A 20164-nucleotide genomic window follows, 5' to 3' on the forward strand; every position below is an offset into this window, starting at 1 on the left:
CTGGGATTACAGGCATGTGCCACCACTGCCCAGCCAATAGTATCATTTCTAAATCCTGGGTTTGATCACTAGCACAGCTGCATTGAGAAACTCAGCACAGAAAAGTTGGTTTGACTGATAACACCTGTGGGCTATTAGTGTGGGGGAAACTTCTGCTAAGATCACATACCAATCTCTGTTGGGATCCCAAAAGTCCCTTTTCTACCCTATAAAACCTCCAAGGCCCATGACCATCCTTGGTTTGTTTGTTTGTTTGTTTGTTTTCTAATTAAAGGACAGTATGCTTATAAAGACATTAGTCTCTTTTATTCCCACTTTGCCTCAATCAGTCCTGATTTAAGAACCTTCCCTAGAATATATGGTGACCAGACACTATGGTCTTTGCACTGCTACGAATGAACCTGGTGCCTATTGCATAGTAAATATTTGTTAATTGAATATATCTATTCCCTATATATAGAAAGGAGTTCCCATTATGTATAACATATATGCGTATTACTCGCACAGATCCAAATTTAATTCCAAAGACACCCCCTGGATTAATAAAATGCTGCTATTTTATTATAGGATTATATAAACGCCTAGCACTGAAAAACATGTAAAGTGTGAAACCTTTTCAAGGTTAAAGTGGATGCCTGAGGGAGAAAAGAGGTGACTGGCTGTGCACCGTTTGCAATTATTCACACTCCTAAGATGGTCCAAAAGAAGGGGGCCGCTGGGGACTGAAGATGTAACTTGGTGGTAGAGCACATGCCTAGCATGTGCAAGTCTTCGGGTTCCATCCTGAGCGTTGAAAAAGAAACAAAAGCAAGGAAACAGAAAAGTTACTCAACAAAGGAAACAACAACTAATACCACTGCTTGCCAATTAGCACCTAAAGGCCTCTGAAAACCTGCGGTCGGTAAGGGGGGCCTGGAATCACAGCAGCGAGGACAGTAGGTATCCAGGTCAGGCCTCCAGGCCGGGCCCTCTACCCCCACGCCTCTATGGTAGAACCCGAGGAACCGGAAGTGGGCCCCGCCGGGGGGCGGGGCGGGCCGCGGAGGGGGCGGGGCCTCCACCACCACCTCTGCTGCGGACCAAGGCGAGATGGCGGCCACCGAGGGGGTCGGGGAATCTGCGGCAGGCGGCGAGCCGGGACAGCCGGAGCAGCCGCCGCCCCCGCCTCCGCCGCCGCCAGCACAGCAGCCGCAGGAAGAAGAGATGGCGGCTGAGGCCGGGGAAGCGGCGGCGTCCCCTATGGACGACGGGTTTCTGAGCCTGGACTCGCCCACCTATGTCTTGTACAGGTAACGCCCTCCCGCGGGCCGCGGCGCCGGAGGCCCGGGGCTGAGTGCGAGCGACGACGCCGCAGCTCGGCGGACGGGGGCGCCCTCTGAGTCCGCGCCGCGCAGCCCCGGGTGGCCGCAGGCTGCGGCGGCGCTCTTCTGTAGCTAGGGTGCGGTGACACTTCCGTGGTCCCGCAGTGCTGCCCTGCTGAGAGCCGTGCATCATCCGAAAGGCGCCCTTTTGACAGCTCGCCACGGGATAATGTCACTTAAGCGGCCAGATCTGCTCTTTACAAACGCTGTCGGGCCTTTGCGTGCCTTCTGCTGCCTGGAGAGAACTTTCCTGCCTTTCCTTCATCTTGGCCACTGTGCACATCCCTTCTGTCTTCCTTTCCATGCCCCCTAGTTCCTTGTCAAAAAGTACTTACTGTTTTCTGTAGTTCTACCTAAACCCTTTAGGTGACTCATTTGCCAGGCTTTCAGGAATGAGTGAAAGACATTATAGAGGTTTCTGCAGTTGGATGACTTGAGGTTGGTTGTGGGGTCCCATAGCTTCAGAACTCTCCTCTGATTTATGAATTATGTTCTTCGGATGGCTGATTTCCGAAGAACTAAATGACCGTGTTTGCCATGCCTCTCTCCAAACTATATATATATATATATATATATATATATATATATATATATATATATTAGCAGGTCATTCTTTTCCCCATATTCTTACATAAGGGATGCAATTTCAAGGTTAACTGTGTACCAGAAATGTCTGCTGTCAGTAACTGATTGGTATAGAGAAGAAAAGAATATAAGTCAAGGCTGGCCACACTGAGCAGTTCATGGAAGTCTCCAGAAGCGCCTGTTGTTGCAGTTATACTGTTGTTTTGAGACTGTTCCCTGGATTGTTAGCATGCGTACAGTATGCTATGCAGGTTTTAAGTACTCAAAGTAGCCTTCCAAAGTTGCCTGGTAACATTATCTTCGTCTTATAAGTGAAGAAACCTCCAGGCAGATTAGTGACTTCACACAGGAAGTTGTAAAGCTCATATTCAGGCTTAGGCAATTGTCAGAGTCCAGAGCCTTCTCTCACTCATGCTAGGCAGGCATCTCCACATGCCAGGCCCTCCCTCTGCCTGTTAGGAACCCTAACAGGCCTCCTCTCTAGTGACAATAACTCATAATGCTTCCTTGGATTTTGGGGGGAGTGTTGAAGTATCACATGTAGGACTTTGTGCCTGTGTTCTACCTCCTGAGATATATCCCTGTCCTAATTTGAGTTTAAAAGGTTAGTTCCTACTAAAGTGCATGTTTAAAAAAAAAAAAATACTAGCTCAGAATCTTACTAAATGAATGGCTGAGGCTAATTTTTAAGTTAAAACTTAGATACTTTCTAGAAGACCACATTTTGCCACACCATAAATTTGAAATTGTTGATTTATTAACTTTTATTTTTTTAAAAATAGGCATTTTCAGCCAGTTGGTGGTGGCGCATACCTTTAGTCCCAGCACTCGGGAGGCAGAGGCAGGTGGATCTTTTGTGAGTTCAAAACCAGCCTGGTCCACAGAGCAAGTTCCAAGGCTACACAGAGAAAACCTTGTTTTCGAAAAGCCAAAAAAAAAAAAAGTATTTTGCTGTATGTGTGTGTGTGCCTTGTGTATGTCTGTGTTCGTTTGCTCCACTACCCATGGAGTTCAGAAAATTTGGCATCAGATTCCCTAGAACTGGAATTATAATTTCAAATCTCTATGTGGGTGCTTTGAACTGAACTCTGGCTCTCTGTAAGAGCAACAAGTGCTTTTAACTACTGAGCCATGTCTTCAGCCCCTTATTCATTTATCTTAATTCAAAGATGTCTTCTGTTTTATTTTTAAAATGTTAATATGTGAAACAGTGGCAGAGGTTTGCATGGAAAAATCCAACCATTATATTAAGATCTCCATTTGATTGAATGATTATTACCAATTAAAAACAAACAGAAACAAAAAACAAAAAAGCACCAGAATTGTTTTTCTTCTAACATGTTTGCATATAATCATGGGGAACATGTCTGTTTTCAGGGACAGGGCAGAATGGGCTGATATAGACCCAGTGCCTCAGAATGACGGCCCTAACCCAGTGGTCCAGATCATCTACAGTGAAAAGTGTGAGTTTATGTTTATTAGGAAAATATCTGTACGTTGAACTTCTAACAAAGTTGAAATTTACAACCATATAATAAGAAAAGTGAGAGATTTTTGTTTAATAAGAACCTGAATTACTTTGCTGAGTTAATATCTTCTTTGTCATTTATTTGTCTTCATATTTTATTCAGGAGATGGAGATATTCAAAGCAATGAATGTTACATTATAATACATACTAGCTATTGTATCATTGTGCTTTTAATTTGCATTTAAAATATAACAGATGGATTACTGTTTTGTCTAGAATAAGCTTTAGTTGTTCAAGTACCAGCATTTTAAAATGTATTTTAGCTGTGTAGTGCACGCCTCGCCTCAGTTAAAATGTATGCAGTGATGTTTTCTTTAACAAAGTGGCCTTTTCTTACCGTGAATGTGAACTCTTCTGTAACTAGGAGGTCATACAGATGTTGATTGTCCTTCTCAGCAAGGGTAAATAGATGTAGAGTTATTTTTTGAATTTTATGTGTTTGTATGATTGCATGTGTAAATTTTTTACTCCCAGTTAATGCTTTGTTTTCTAAGATCATTTCTTTCTGCCAAAATCATTTATTGATTCATTTACTGATTATGAAGTCATGGTAACAAGTGTTTTTAAAGGAAGAACAATGGTATGCGGGTTGCCGTATATCAAATATGAAAATGTAGTACTGAACAGTTAATGTGTCCTAGTACAGAAAGAAGACGGGTTGTAAGCCTCTTAGATACTGAAAGTAGGCCTCAGTAGATATATATGGGCCTGAGTGTGTGACTAAAAAGTGTGTTGCCATGCTTCCTTCAAAGGCTTTGTTCTGTTGGCTATGGGTTTAGATAAAAGCATACTTATATCTTGTTGATATACCTCATACCTTAATGAACATAAAAATAAATTGATGTTCTAAAACAAAAATAAATAAGCCATATGCAAAATGTAAGCGAATAATCTTTGGGTAGGGCTGTAGCTCTGGTAGAGCACTTGCCTGCTATGTGCAGTGCCCCTGGATTTGATCCCCAGCAAAGCAACAAGCAGACTGAGTCTGGTCACAGGACATGATCACCCATCTCAGGGGAAAAAGATAAGCAAAGAGAATAATACTTAGTTCTTACTGTGATGAAGGCATTATGAGATAAGATGTAAAACAAAATACTCTATTAAGGAAAGTTTCAGAATATATAAATACATGAAAGTGTTTTCTGAAATATTTCCATGTAATATTTCTAGAAGAAATAGAAATACTTACACAGAAATGTTTACATCAGTAGTGACCAAGCATCAACCAAACCCAGGCCCTCAGTAGGAACAGGAAGTGCTCTTAACTGCTGAGCCACGTCTCCTGCCCTCGGAGAGCGGCTTCTGCTGCCTGGTCTGCACTCACCTTAGCAGATGGTATAAGGTGGGTGCCAGAGAGATGGCTGAGTAGCTAAGACCTGAGTTCATTCCTCAGTGCCTGCTCGCATGAGGCAGCTCTTAGCTCCCTGTAATTCTGGCCTCCACGGATACCTCAGTACACACAGTCACACATAGTGCAAATAAGTCACTTTTAAAAAGAAAGATGTTGGGAGCTAAGAGCACAGACTTGGAGTCTGACCGCCTACTGGATCTTTATCTATGAACACATTATTTAACCTCTGTGTAGTCAACACCCATAGAAAAATGTAAATGAGGACAGTAAAAGCAATTCCTGTAGGAATTGAGTAAATTTCTTACATATGTGCTAATACACTGTTTAGCTCATAGTTAATACCAGGAATAACGATTGTTAGACTATGCAGCAGTTTTTGAAACAGCAAAGTCAAAGAAAACACCTATATATCTCAAAGAGAAATAGATTAAAAATAAAACTTATAATCCCCATAACCATTCCTATTTAGATCTGTTACAGCATGAATTTTACATGAGACATTGGGAGGTTTAGTTTGACATTGACCTGTAATACATGTGGTAGACGTGCCTAGCTCATGTGTTATGTCTGTGACACAGCATTGTCTGAGTGGCACTCACCGTCCTTTGTATCTGCTGACATGGTACACAGTTGTAACCCTAGCACTTGGGAATCAAGATTAGGAGTTCAAAGCTAGCCTCAGTTACATAGCCTAGTACACGAGACACTGTTTCCACAAAGCTAATACCGTAGTAAAACACCCAGCCATCCAGGTATTTGACTGTACTTTTTGGTCTATAAATGGTACACATGCAAAGCCCACACAAATGTGTCGTGGGGTTTATACTGTGGTTCTAGTGTTAAACAGAAAGTGGCCCTCACATCCTGTGTGCTCTGTCTCCAGTTAGAGATGTTTATGATTACTTCCGAGCTGTCCTGCAGCGCGATGAGAGGAGTGAACGAGCCTTTAAGCTCACCCGAGACGCTATTGAGTTAAACGCGGCCAACTACACAGTGTGGTAAGTAGCAGTTGCTGCTGGCCGGCCTGTGCTTGAGTCCAAGTGACTGCTTTCTTAACTGTACTCTAATTTCCATCAAAATAATAATTCATATATTCGCCCTAGAGTCTGTTGAATGAAAACAACAGTCTCTGCGCCAGGGCTTTCTGTTACCAGAACCCCGTTCCCAGTTTCTTGAATTGACTTCTGTGTACCAGACAACACTGTGTTACTGTTGATTTCTGCATTGTCGACATAATTCTTGCTATGAAAGCTGCAGAGTCAGCTGTGCTTCTTTTTTACCACAAATGAGTCCTGCTTCCTGCTAGCCGTGTCTCACAGGATAGTTACATGTCCTTTACTAGAGAGTCTTTGGTTTTAATTTTTTTTAACTTATGTTTATTTGTGTCTGTGTGTACAATGCACATACATATCACAGCACCCTTTGGGGGTCGGTTCCTTCCGCAGTGTGGGTCTGAGGAACCGAACTCAGCCTTCAGGCTTGATGATGGCATGCCCTTTCCCCTCTAAGGCACTTCACCAGGCCCTGTTTTTGTTTTATAAAGCAGACTCTACTATAGCCCCGGTGGACCTTAAACTTAGTGGGTGGTAGAGGAAGACTGTGATGCCTCTGTACCCACTTCTTGGGAGCTGCTGTCACAGGCCTGTGCCTCTGCCCTGCAGCATCCACGCTGCACTGTTGCTGAGCTGGGCATAGGCAGCTGAGATTGCTGATGCTGTTTGGTTTACTTTACTACGTAATGGGAAGTCATTCGCTCCCAGGCTCTCTAACATGGAATTGTGTCACACCCCGGTATCTCTTCATCCCTTATCGATCCTCTGTCATTTACTCTTTTGATTTTTTGTTTTTAAATAAAAAACAAAGACACAAAAACCCCAAACAAAACCTCCAGATCTCACTATGCAGACCATGCTGCCCACAAACTCAAAGAGATCTTCCTGCTCCTGCTCCTTATATAGTGTATGTATGTAAACTGCATCCTATAGAAAAGGAACAGTTTTATTTTTCATTATAGAATGCAGAATATTACCTGAAAATAACATTTCAGTTACTCATCTTCCCATTCCTTAAGGCACAACAATTTACTTCTTCTGTCTGCCTCTGCTGTGGGCCTCTCTGTTTACATGAACTGCTCCATTCTTCCAGTTCTCGATGTCTGAATGAGGGTAGTTATATACCCTTGGAGAGTCAGTGCCAGCCTGGTGTCTGTATGTTGTATTCCTGTTTTGCAGCTTTGTGTGACATTCTTACTAGGCAGCTGTGTGAAGTAACTCGATGTTGGGTGTTTGGTGTTTTGCTGTAGGCATTTTCGGAGAGTTCTCTTAAGGTCGCTTCAAAAGGATCTACAAGAGGAAATGAACTACATCACTGCGATAATTGAGGAACAGCCCAAAAACTATCAAGTTTGGTAAGAGGAGCAAGAAGGAACTGTCACTGCTGTGGCATGGCACTGGGGGCTTGAGTGCTTTGCACTCACACTGTTACTGCCTCATAGGATTGTAAGTTTCGGTTTTTACAGCAGCAAGAGTAGATTGGGAAAAATCTAGTTTCTAGTCAGTATTAATAAGTAACTTTCTTATATTTGATACTTTATATTCATGTAACTAGAGTGTGTATTAGTCTTGTAGATACAGGGAAGCTAGTGACTTCTAAAGATAGAGCGACACCTTTCTTACTCTCTAGCCCTCCTTCTCTCTCTCCCTCCCTCCTCTCTCCACGTGGCCATGGCTGGCCTCTCTCTTTCTACCTTCTCTCCTTTCTCCCTGCCTTTCTACAATAAAGCTCTAAAAATGTAAAAAGAATAAAAAATAAAAATAAATTAATAATGACAGAGCAAGTAAAACCAGCTGTCTTCGTGGATCACTGTGAAAACATGGCAGCAGGCAGGGCTTTCATTGTGTAGCAGAGAGTGAGGGTTATAATGGAGAGATTTTGTGGTGGGAGAGCAGGGAACAGAAGCTGAAAAGGAGAAATGGGGGAAAGAAAGGACTAGAGCTGGCCTAGTGCGCATCACAGAGATGGTGGCCTGAGTAGCAGACCCCAGCTCTCCTCCTGTGTGCTATGTGGTGAGGGAGCCCTGGGCGCAAGAAATGAGAACAGCCTTCCTGTGGGGGAGGCTTCTGAAGCAAAGAAACGTGCTGAGCCATGCAGTCAGGGACACGCATAGGATTCCATCTGACCCCAGCTCAGGAGTCTTCAAGATACAGACAGGGTATGACCACAAACCTGCCTGTGGCCTTATGAACACTGATACAGATGTGGGCTGACCATAGTGCAATGATTCTCAGCCTGTGGGTTGTGACCCTTTGGGAGTCGAACAACGCTTTTACAGGGGTCACCTAAAACAATCAGAAATGTCAGGCATTGGCCTAATTCTTTATTACAGTAGCTAAATTAGTTTTTAAGTAGCAACAAAAATAACTTTATGGTTAAGGGCCACCACAACATGAGGAACTCTTAAAGAGTCCCAGTGTTAGGAAGGCTGAGAACCACTGCTGTAGACCCCTTCCTTAACACCCGCCCCGAGCGAGCCGACCGACCGAGCCGACCGACTGTGGCAGCTGCTGGGCAGAGCACTCAGCGGGGTTTCCTTGGGAATCGCCCCAGTGCCTGGCTTGGATTCTAATAGAACATGAGCCATGCAAACCCTGGCCCCTCACTAGCTGAGCTCTATTCATTCTCCCTGTGAAACTATGCTGTAAGCCATTCCTCTCTGAAAAGTCGGAAATCACAGAGCATCAGGAGACAACTGTGTTATTGTGTTATAAGAAGTCAGCTTCGTAAAACTTACCTAGAAACCTGCGGGGAAAAATGTTAGGGTTCAGTGACGTGGAAAGTTTTAACAGTAAATGTACAAGTCCGTCTTTGTAGGATTTTCTCACTGGTAGCATCTTGCCTTCCTCATATTATGTGACATGGATCTTTGGAATTTCCATCCCTGTGGTGTGGGTGCTTCCGGAGCATCCGAGTCTCCTGTCCGGGGGTGGCGCTCCTGCCCTTGAACACTGTTCACACAGCGTGCAGCACTCAGAGCACACAGCGTGCAGCTCACGGAGCAGAGGTCTCGCCAGCCTAGTCCCACTGTTAACACTGTGCTAGCCCACCCAGCCAGTGTTTGTTCCCTGGCCATGTGGGCATGGAGCCCAGCGCCTCACACATAGTAGGCAAATGCTCCGTCATCAGCTGACTACCAAGCCATGGTGAATTTTTTTAATTTTCAGTCTGTGTCAGGAAAATTGTGAAAATGGAACTCAGTATAAAACAGTATTTTTCTAACACAGAAACTGTCTTGTGACAGAATTGTAACTTGTCCTAGTTACATATTTTTTAGGGCAGAAGTAAATAAGTTCTGCTTACAAACTGGTAGAATGAAGAGTTGCTTGTCTGGTGACATTCTGAACATAGTTATGGTAACTGACTGGTCTTAATTAGAGACTCATTAGAGTGGGCACACTCGTATCACACCTATCTCTCATTCGTCCGTATACAGTGCTTCAGAATTGCTGAACAAAAGCCTAGGCTCTGAAAAGATTCCTGTAGTTGCAGGTCTGGTTTGAGAGACCTATGCCCTAGATACCTGGTTGTACACAATCTGTCACTGTGCCTCTCAACTCAGGGCTGCAACTTGCTGTCACTGCTAACTGTGATGGTAGCTTTGGGAATTAGGGGTGAGCTTGTATCTGCTGAGTCCCCTTTCACCTCACTCAGTGCAGCTGACGGTAGCTCGTATTAACCTGTGCTTTCTCTTTCCTCTTTGGGCAGGCACCACAGGCGAGTGTTAGTGGAATGGCTGAAAGATCCTTCTCAAGAGCTTGAGTTCATTGCCGACATTCTTAGTCAGGATGCCAAGAATTACCATGCCTGGCAGCATCGACAGTGGGTCATTCAGGTATGGCCTTTCTTAAAGATGATGCCCCACGTGACTAAACACCTGTGAATATGCGTGAGACTTGACATCCTGCTTGAGGTTGCCTTTTATAGTCACTTTGATATGATGGTGAATAGTTCCATGTTAAAGAAAAGTATTAGTAAATTTTAAAGAACTTTTAGATTAAGTTTATATCATATCTCTTTTTTGAGACAGGTTCTCACTATGTAGCCCTGGCTGGCCTGGAACTCAGTATATAGAACAGGCTGGCTCTCAACTCAGAGGTCTGCCTGCCTCTGCCTCCTGAGTCCTGGGATTGGAAGGAAGCATGTGCCCCCACACCATCAGAGTTAAAATATTATTTAAAAATTTAAATGTCTTCATATTTAACTAAAGGAGAATATATTTCAGTGTTGTATTTTTTTTTAATTATTTTAAAAAGTCATTTTGGGCTGGGCGTGGTGGTGCACTCCTTTAATCCCAGCACTTGGGAGGCAGAGGCAGGCGGATTTCTGAGTTCAAGGCCAGCCTGTTTCACAGAGTGAGTTCCAGGACAGCCAGGGCTACACAGAGAAACCCTGTCTCAAAAAACCAAAAAAAAAAAAAAAAAGTCATTTTGGGTAAACAGAATTTCATGTTGACCAAGTTTGCCTGCTGTGTAGCTCAATGTGATCTTGACTTTCTGACCTTTTTCGGCCTTTGCTTCCCAAGTGCTGAGGTTCCAGGGTTGCACCATTACTCTCGGGTTTTTGTGATGCTGGGGTTATACCCAGTGCCCTGTGCATATGAGGCAGTCTACCTGCTGAGCTACACCCCAGATTCTACTATTTTGTTTTTATTGGAAACTGTAATCATGGTAGTGTTTTACTTCTAATCCTAACACTCAGGAGGCAGACACAGGCCGATGTCTGAGTTGAGGCCAGGCTGGTCTACATAACAAATTCCAGGCCAGACAGGGTGATATAGTGTGACTACCAACAACAAAAGCAAACAGAAAATTGTAATAACATAAAACTATGTGTCACCCATGTCTGTCTACTAACACAGCAACTTAAATACAGTATTACCAGTGTCTTTGAAAAGCTGCTTTACAAAGTATGGTTTTTACTGAATTGTCAGAGGTTCTAAATGACAAAGGATTCCAAGAGACCCTTCAGTTATATTGTAGCTTTTAGGTTCCTATAACTAAAGTACTAAAGTTTCTCCATTTTTACATTCAGTATGAATGGTTTCATGTTTTCAACCCAATCTTTAGAAGGTAAGATTATTTTCAACTATAATAAGAGACAAGTGATTCCTGAAAACTGAAGAAAATCTGCACACTTTATATGCTTAATACAATCAAAGGACTAATATGTCCCTCAGGTGCCGTGCTGCATGCCTGGAATCCCAGCATGTGGTAGAGGGGCAGGAAGGTCAGAGATCAAGCCAGACTGAGTTACACAAGGCCCTGTCTCAAACAAGAAATGGGAAAAGAAAGAATGTCTTCAGTTTAAAAGTGGTACATACATATCCTTAAAATTGTGTAGGACGGGCTGGAGAGATGGCTCAGGAGTTAAGAGCACTTGCTTCTCTTGAAGAAGACCTGAGTTTGATTCCCAGCTCCAGCGTGGCCACTCACAACTGGAACTCCAGTCTCAGGAGATCTTATACCCTCTTCTGGTCTACACGCACAGGGTACACAGACATGCATGCATGCAAAACATTCATACACAAGAGATTAAAAATGAAGGAAAAAATACTTAAAGAATGTATGTAAGTCAGAGTTTCTCAGACAGTGGTGTTTGGGGGTGGCTGGCAGTGTTTGGGAGAGCTTGCTGTTGTGTGGCCACACGAACAGTCCTCACCCTCCACTGTCCATCAGTACAGACCTTTCCACCAAAATGTTCTCTTAGTTTGTTATTTTCACCATGACTTTAAAATCAGGGACCAGCTTAGAAATTTTTAATCTTGCTAGTGTCAAATAAGAAAAAATATATATTCACTTTTTCAAAATGCCCTAACCATAAATTAAAACTTGACATTTAAATACACGTTTGTATTGTTCAGTGTTTGTTTTAAAGTAATTTTATCATGCATTTACTTTCTAAAATTTTCTTGTTTTGTTTTTGAGACAAGGTTTCGATCTGTAGCCCAGGGCATCCCTGAACTCTTGGTCCTCCTTCCTCAGCCTCCTGAATGCTGGGATAGCTGATATGTGCTACCACTCCTGGCTGCATTTACACTTATGATGCTGCTCTGTATTTAATGTTACATATCAATACCAGATTTCATTAATTTGTGTGCCCGTAAAGTTATTCAGTCTTTTACCAGTGACTTTGATTTTTGTTTCTTTCCCTTCTAAATTTCCTTTGACTTCTGTTTGTCTAGTTTGTATCTTTGTGGGATCTATGCTCGCTCAATCAACCTCTCTCTCTCTCTCTCTCTCTCTCTCTCTCTCTCTCTCTCTCTCTCTTTCTTCTTCTTCTTCTTCTTCTGCTTCTTCTGCTTCTGCTTCTTCTGCTTCTTCTTCTTCTGCTGCTTCTTCTTCTGCTGCTTCTTCTGCTTCTTCTGCTTCTTCTGCTTCTTCTTCTGCTTCTTCTTCTTCTGCTTCTTCTGCTTCTTCTGCTTCTTCTGCTTCTTCTTCTGCTTCTTCTGCTTCTTCTTCTTCTGCTTCTTCTTCTTCTGCTTCTTCTTGAATTTCTAATCTTTCTCCATCTATTCCTGGACGCTGGGATCACTGGCTGCTTGTCACCATGATAACCCCTCTCTTCAGTTCTACCTTTTTAGTTTGCTGACATTTTGCTTGTTTGTTTGTTTTTGTTTTACAAATAATAGAGCATTTCTAACTTTTTTTTGTTCTTTTGGTTTTTTTTTTAAAGGAGTTTCGACTTTGGGATAATGAGCTGCAGTATGTAGACCAGCTTCTCAAAGAGGATGTGAGAAATAACTCTGTGTGGAACCAAAGACACTTCGTCATTTCTAACACCACTGGCTACAGTGACCGCGCTGTGTTAGAGAGAGAAGTCCAGTTAGTATCCCGCATTGTTCATTCCTTTATTAAAAGTGTGCATGCCTGTCATGTTTCGCACACTCAGATGCTGCAAAATCAATACTTTCCCAGGCCCCACAAACCTTCTCCAGGCCTTACAAACTCAAATGGGGCAGCTTTGGGAAAAACACATCAAGGATGAATTTGCATGTAATACATACAGTTCATCTGTGTGTTGCAGGCTCCTAAGTTTCTTAACGTATTGTTGATTCTAGAAATTGTACAGAAATTGATTTCATACTGCTCGTAAAGTTATTCAGTCTTTTTATTTTGGATCTATTCTCACTAAATTCTGTTGCATTTTAGATAGTAGTTCCTAAATGCCGAGTTATTCTTGTGAGGATTTTGGCTAGACAAGTGACTGACTGTAGGTGCCGAGTGACACTCCCAGCTTTAAACAGAGATGACTCTAGACACTGCCAGATGCATCTGTAGTGACAAAAATCTCTCTCTCTCTCTTTCACACACACACACACACACACTGGCAAGTGTTGCTGTATGTAAAACTGTAAGAACTGAAAGCCAGCTCTCCTCAACCCCTTTCTAATACAGGGTCTTGCTCTGTAGCCCAGGCTGGGCTAGAACTTGAGAGCTTTCTTCTTGAGTGCTAGGATTTTGAGCAAGCACCAGCACACGCAGGGGCAGTGCATGACCCAGCATAGGCAGTGCATGACCCAGCATAGGCAGTGCATGACCCAGCATAGGCTGTGCATGACCCAGCATAGGCTGTGCATGACCCAGCATAGGCTGTGCATGACCCAGCATAGGCAGTGCATGACCCAGCATAGGCAGTGCATGACCCAGCATAGGCTGTGCATGACCCAGCATGGGCAGTGCATGACCCAGCATAGGCAGTGCATGACCCAGCATAGGCAGTGCATGACCCAGCATGGGCTGTGCATGACCCAGCATAGGCAGTGCATGACCCAGCATAGGCTGTGCATGACCCAGCATAGGCAGTGCATGACCCAGCATGGGCAGTGCATGACCCAGCATAGGCAGTGCATGACCCAGCATGGGCTGTGCATGACCCAGCATAGGCAGTGCATGACCCACATAGGCAGTGCATGACCCAGCATGGGCAGTGCATGACCCAGCATGGGCTGTGCATGACCCAGCATAGGCTGTGCATGACCCAGCATAGGCAGTACATGACCCAGCATAGGCAGTGCATGACCCAGCATGGGCAGTGCATGACCCAGCATGGGCAGTGCATGACCCAGCATGGGCTGTGCATGACCCAGCATAGGCTGTGCATGACCCAGCATAGGCAGTGCATGACCCAGCATAGGCAGTGCATGACCCAGCATAGGCTGTGCATGACCCAGCATAGGCTGTGCATGACCCAGCATAGGCTGTGCATGACCCAGCATAGGCAGTGCATGACCCAGCATAGGCAGTGCATGACCCAGCATAGGCTGTGCATGACCCAGCATAGGCTGTGCATGACCCAGCATAGGCTGTGCATGACCCAGCATAGGCAGTGCATGACCCAGCATAGGCAGTGCATGACCCAGCATAGGCTGTGCATGACCCAGCATAGGCAGTGCATGACCCAGCATAGGCAGTGCATGACCCAGCATAGGCTGTGCATGACCCAGCATAGGCAGTGCATGACCCAGCATAGGCAGTGCATGACCCAGCATAGGCTGTGCATGACCTAGCATAGGCAGTGCACGTCAGAGGAGGAAGCTCAGAGTGCTTTATAGAGCACCATTGCTTTTTTTTCTCGTTGGCATTGTTTTCTTACAAATCAGTGGAATCCTTTAGAGGTATCGTACCATGGACTGACCCAACTTGTAATGAATGGATTTTAAATATGTAATATTTCTTATTTACTATGTCTTCATTGGGTTAGTTTTTTAAAGAACTAAAATACTGAATATAAAGCATTTGGAAAGTTCACATTGGTCTCCCTGTAGGGGAGATCAGTGGCTGCTGCTGTTAAAGAGGAATAAGCAAGGTTCCTGGTATACCAGAGTTAGGTATATTCTGAAAGATGCCAAAAATAGTGCTTGAAACAATAATAGATGCATTTATCTAGAATTCATGGTGTGTTCATTAGAATTTTAACTCTTAAGAATATAGACCGGGCGTGGTCGCGCACGCCTTTAATCCCAGCACTCGGGAGGCAGAGGCAGGTGGATTTCTGAGTTCAAGGCCAGCCTGGTCTACAAAGTAAGTTCCAGGACAGCCAGGGCTATACAGAGAAACCCTGTCTCGAAAAACAAAAACAACAACAAAAACAAAAACAAAAGAATATAGGTAAATATATAGATCTGGGGCTGGTGAGATGGCTCAGTGGGTAAGAGCACCCGACTGCTCTTCCGAAGGTCCAGAGTTCAAATCCCAGCAACCACATGGTGGCTCACAACCATCCGTAACGAGATCTGGCGCCCTCTTCTGGAGTGTCTGAGGACAGCTACAGTGTACTTACATATAATAAATAAATCTTTAAAAAAAAAAAAAGATTTTAAAAAAAATATAGGCTGGGCGTGGTGGCGCACGCCTTTAATCCCAGCACTCGGGAGGCAGAGGCAGGCGGATTTCTGAGTTCGAGGCCAGCCTGGTCTACAAAGTGAGTTCCAGGACAGCCAGGACTATACAGAGAAACCCTGTCTCAAAAAAACCAATAAATAAATAAATAAATAAATAAATAAATATATAGATCTGATTATAGGGGTTTTTTTTAATGCTTTTCTCCTTTGTATTATAAAGTAATGTAGTGTGTTTATGAGAGAAAATTAACTGTGTCAAATTTAAAGATAAGACTTCCCTTTCTTGAGCTGCAGATGGTTTAGTTGGTAAAGCACTTGCCTAGCTTGTACAGAGCTGTGGATTGGATCCCCAGCGCATTGTGACACCAGGTGTGGTGCGTGGTGCACATCTGTGTTCTTGACACTTAGCTGATCTAAGTAGGAACCTCAGAAAGCCAAGGTCATCCTTTGCTTTGTAACAAGGTCCAGGCCAACCTGGGCTATTTGGGATCCTTACCCTAAAGGAAAGAAGGGAGGGGGGGAAGAAGGGAGAGAGGAAGGGAAGGAGGGAGAGAGGGAGGGAGGGAAAAATGTCAAAAGATTTCTAATTCTCTAGAATAAACTACAATTTGCCTTTCAAGCTTTGTAAGTACATTTGCAGACATTTATGCCAACATTTTCTTTATATACTGGGGGAAGGTTGTTTATGAGACCAAGTTTCATGTGTCACACATTGGCTTAGAACACAGTACATGAACTGATAACCATTTTTGAACCTCTAGTGTTCCTGCCTCTGCCTTTCAGTGCTGGAATGACAGGCCTGTGCTACAACAGTGGGGTTTTGTTTGTGTTTTATTTAATAGATCTTTGCTATAGTTCTGTGCAAGAATAGTCTACTGCTGTAGATTAAGTATGCTTTTCCTAAATTACTTGGGACCAGTCTTGCTTGAGATTTTAGAATATTGGCATTGCGTTATAATTGATTATTAATCTTATAGCAGTCTTATAATATATACTCATGACCATTTTTTATCCTTTATGAAATTTCCATAACATTTCTCTTTCCCTTTCTTTTTTCTTTCTTTCTTTCTTTTTTTTTTTTTTTTTGAGTCAGGGTCTCATTGTGTAGTAGTGATAGCTAGCCTGGAACATACTTTGTAGTTAAGACTGGCATTGAACTCACAGAAATTCACCTGCCTCTGCCTCCCCAGTGCTGGGATTAAAGGTGTGCACCATCACCCAGTTCCATGCCATTTCTTATAGCTCCTAAAGTGATGTCAGTTACTGAGACTTCCTTAGGCGTAAGTTGACCTTTGTCGCAGCACCCAGGTTGCTGTATGAATATAAGGTCTCCTTGCTTTTAGCTAACCTTCTCTTCAGAAGAAAAAATATTCAATATTCTTTTTTTTCCTCTTTCAAAAACATATGTAGTGGGAGTGGGTGGGTAGGGGCTGGAGGTGAGGGTATGGAGGACTTTTGGGATAGCAATGGAAATGTAAATGAGGAAAATACCTAATAAAAAAAATTTAAAAAAAAACATATGTAGTAGTTTTGATAATCCGATCCAAAGTAAAGTCTTTTAGACTGACGGTGTGTGCATATGCACGCACATTCTACATGTGTACAGGTGTCTACAGAGACCAATGACTTCAGATCACCTGAGGCTAGGAAATCAGAGATAGCAGATGATTGTGAGCTGCGGGACGTGGGTGCTGGGAACCAAACCCACATCCTCAGGAGGAGTAGGAAGCACTCTTAACCAGCAGGCCGCCTCCAGCCCTCTATATATCTGAAAAGAAAAATATAGGACATGTATTCTGTGTGTATGAGTGTTTTGTCTGCAAGTGTGCCTTTGTATCACCTGCATGCAGTGCTTGGAAGAGGTGGCTGGATGCCCTGGGACTAGAGTTTCGGATGGTTGTGATCTGCTGTGTGCATGCAGAGAATTTGGCTGAGCCATCTCCACAGCGCCATTTCTTAGTGGGAAGCAGGGTGTTGAGACAAGTTGACACTGCATTGTCTTCTCTAGGCTGGTGCTCTGGTGGTACCAGGACCCATTCATTGGCAGGCAGAAGTGAATGTTGACAGAGGGAAAGGGGATAATGTTGCTAAAACTGTGTTGACTTGATCTGTTCCTTTAAGATCATATATATTTTCTTATAGGTATACTCTGGAAATGATCAAGTTAGTGCCGCATAATGAGAGCGCATGGAACTACCTGAAAGGGTAAGCATGCTCCCCCGCGGCTGTCCTGAGGGCCGGCAGCCTGCTGCAGCAGCAGCAGCCTGCTGCAGTGCGCTCCGTGACCAGGCTCTAAAGGACTGAGAGAGCTGACAGGAGAGCAGAGTGTGGTGATGGTGATCCCTAGGCATCGTGCCCTCCGTCTTTCCCCTTCACCCCAAGAACACGTCGGTCCAGTTTTCAGAACAGTACAAAGGAAACGATACTGCATGTTACTAGTATTTACAACTCCTATAGGGATTTGCCTCTAGTCTTCGTTTCAAAGAAGGGAACATGGCATTCATGTGGGCTCAGTATAGCAGGGCAACATAAACTTGACAAGTCACTCAGGTGGGTGGCCAGCCTTTCTGCTGTCAGTGTTGCATCCAGTGATAAGTCTTACTCTTAAAAAGGTTTCCGAGTCTGGCCCTAGCTCCTTGGCCCCCAGAGCATACCCTGAGGCCCAGTCACACTTGGAGATGCACCATGACCTCTCATCCCCTACGTAGTTGAAGGAGTGGAGAACCACCTCAAGAAGAAGTAGGGGCGTCTGTCTCTTGCTCTTCTTCTTACCTTTAAGAAGAGCTCTTCTCTGCTTCAATAGTGATGTATATAGCTTGAGTTATATATGATTGTTTTACAACTTTGTTAGGTGGATCTCGTCTATATCAGGTTGCTCTCACGCTCTGATGCTGACGGTGACTTGAACTTCTCATCTCTCCCTCCACTTTCCAGATGCTGGGATCACAGATGTGCACTGCTAGGCATTGAACCCATGGCCTTGTGCACGCCAGGCAAGCACTCTGCCAACTGAGCCACATCCCCAGTCCAACTTCATTGTATTTTAAGTTATTTTTATCTGAACTTTAACCTCCATCAAATAGGCCCACACAGTTTAAAATAAGTTCTTCTTTCTTTTCCCGCCTCTCTTGTTCAGAGCAAGTATTCCCCAGCTCGTGCCTCAGGCTTACTTTCTCCTGATCTTTCTCTGATTGTGTGTGCTCTCTCAGAATGGAGTTTTGTTTTGTTTTGTTTTGTTTTAGGATTTTGCAGGACCGTGGTCTTTCTAGATACCCTAATCTATTAAATCAGTTGCTTGATTTACAACCAAGCCACAGTTCCCCGTACCTGATTGCCTTTCTTGTGGATGTCTATGAAGACATGCTAGAAAACCAGTGTGACAACAAGGAGGACATTCTTAATAAAGCACTAGAGGTGAGTTCCTCTCATTGTCTCTCTCTCCCACTGCCACTGTGCTTGCGTCACACCTCATGGGTTTCTCGGGGCTCTTTCTAGCTTTGGGCAGCACTGTCAGTTGTAACTGCTGTGCGGTATCTCTCATTTGTGCAGGACCCATGTTAAATTGACATATACCCTTGAAAATGAATTAAACATTAATACATTTTTATTTTTCATTTTCAGTTATGTGAGATCCTAGCTAAAGAAAAGGACACTATAAGAAAGGAATATTGGAGGTATATTGGACGGTCCCTTCAGAGTAAACACTGCAGAGAAAGTGACATACCGGCGAGTGTATAGCAGCAAGGGCATCCGGGAGAAGTGGACGATGCTTTCTAAGGCCTCTTATGCAGGAGCGTAGAGTGGTTAGAGCGGTCCTCTCTTGCCTGTGCGCTAAAGCTGTCCAGGTGCTGCTTTTAACAAGAACTAAGTATGACTCCTGTGTGCTGACGCTGTTCAGACGAGCTCTAAGAATCCATTTTCTAAAGCAAAGGCATCGGAGGGGAGGGGGAGGAACGTTTCCCATAAAGGAACTACTGCTTTTGTAGTCTTCCCAACATTTAGTCCAGTCCTGTAGAATCCACTCCTCCTGAAAGATGTATATGCAAGGCTGTGCGCTGGGAGTGACTAAAGGGAACTGTGCGATTGATTTGCAGTAACCTGAATCTCGGTGCATTACGCGGCAACTGTGCCTGTTGGTTAGAGCCGCTGTGCGCACTCACAGGATCTTGCTATCACTGTAACCAACTAATGCCAAAAGAAAGGTTTTATAATAAAGTCACATTATCTATAAACAATTCCATAGTGTTTGATGTTTAACAGTATATAAAGGACAAACAAGAAGCCCAGTGCTTGAGGGTGCTGAGACAGGAGGATTGCTGCAAGTTTGAGCCAGTCTGGACTACATAGAGAGGTTTGGGCCAGTTCAGAACATAGAGGGTAGCCTTCTTTGGAAAAAAAAAAGTCAAAAACTTAAAAAGAAAATATTACTATACATTTTGTGATTATGGGAGGGAATGTGAATTTATTAAAAATGGAAATTGGTCCTGTTTTTCTTGTCAGCAACAAAATGTACTCAAGATAATTTAAACTGAATTTAATCAGCATAGATAGCTCACAGTCATTGCCTCATCTTCTGAAGTCTATCCCACATCCACGCTATGCAATAGCAAAAAGTTGCTGCTCAGCTTGAACCAGAGCTGGGAAACTGCGGCGTGAGGAGTTGGAACGCACGGTTCCCTATGCCAGCTCTAGGTTGCCACCTTCTATGGAAGCACACCTGCGATGTACTGACCGACCAGAGGCTCTGAAATGTAGTCCCTTGATTTCTGGCCTCTACCAGTCACTTGAGACTAGAGTGGAGTTAGAAAGGAGCCTGAGCACCTCAGACTAGTGTGTTAGCCCCAGCAGCAGGCCATAAGGGATTTCAGTGTTAGAACACCAGACCGCAGCCAAGCAGGCCACTGTGAAGACCTGAATAAGCCTCTTCTCCACATAAACTTGG

At 43.8% G+C, this 20164-nt stretch overlaps 1 protein-coding gene across 1 annotated transcript; it reads left to right on the forward strand.

Annotated features, from left to right (window-relative positions):
- The first annotated feature begins 1055 nt into the window (after positions 1–1055).
- Positions 1056–19457, forward strand: Fnta (farnesyltransferase, CAAX box, subunit alpha). The gene is made up of 9 exons (XM_021169807.3): positions 1056–1289; positions 3324–3409; positions 5710–5824; positions 7129–7233; positions 9588–9714; positions 12555–12703; positions 17365–17427; positions 18465–18636; positions 18844–19457. Exons 1-9 carry the CDS (start codon positions 1090–1092, stop codon positions 18958–18960), a joined length of 1134 nt encoding a protein of 377 aa, XP_021025466.1. The 5' UTR covers positions 1056–1089; the 3' UTR covers positions 18961–19457.
- Positions 19458–20164: the final 707 nt, after the last annotated feature.

Source organism: Mus caroli, unplaced genomic scaffold (genome assembly GCF_978045245.1).
Source record: "Mus caroli unplaced genomic scaffold, Mus_caroli_1 scaffold_10, whole genome shotgun sequence".
Classification (NCBI taxonomy): Eukaryota; Metazoa; Chordata; class Mammalia; order Rodentia; family Muridae; genus Mus; species Mus caroli.

Coding starts and splice junctions, on each gene's coding strand:
- Fnta (XM_021169807.3), top strand. CDS start 1,090: ATGGCGGCCACCGAGGGGGTCGGGGAATCTGCGGCAGGCGGCGAGCCG. Junction 9,715..12,554: donor ATCGACAGTGGGTCATTCAG/GTATGGCCTTTC, acceptor TTTTTTTTAAAG/GAGTTTCGACTTTGGGATAA. Junction 18,637..18,843: donor TTCTTAATAAAGCACTAGAG/GTGAGTTCCTCT, acceptor TTTCATTTTCAG/TTATGTGAGATCCTAGCTAA.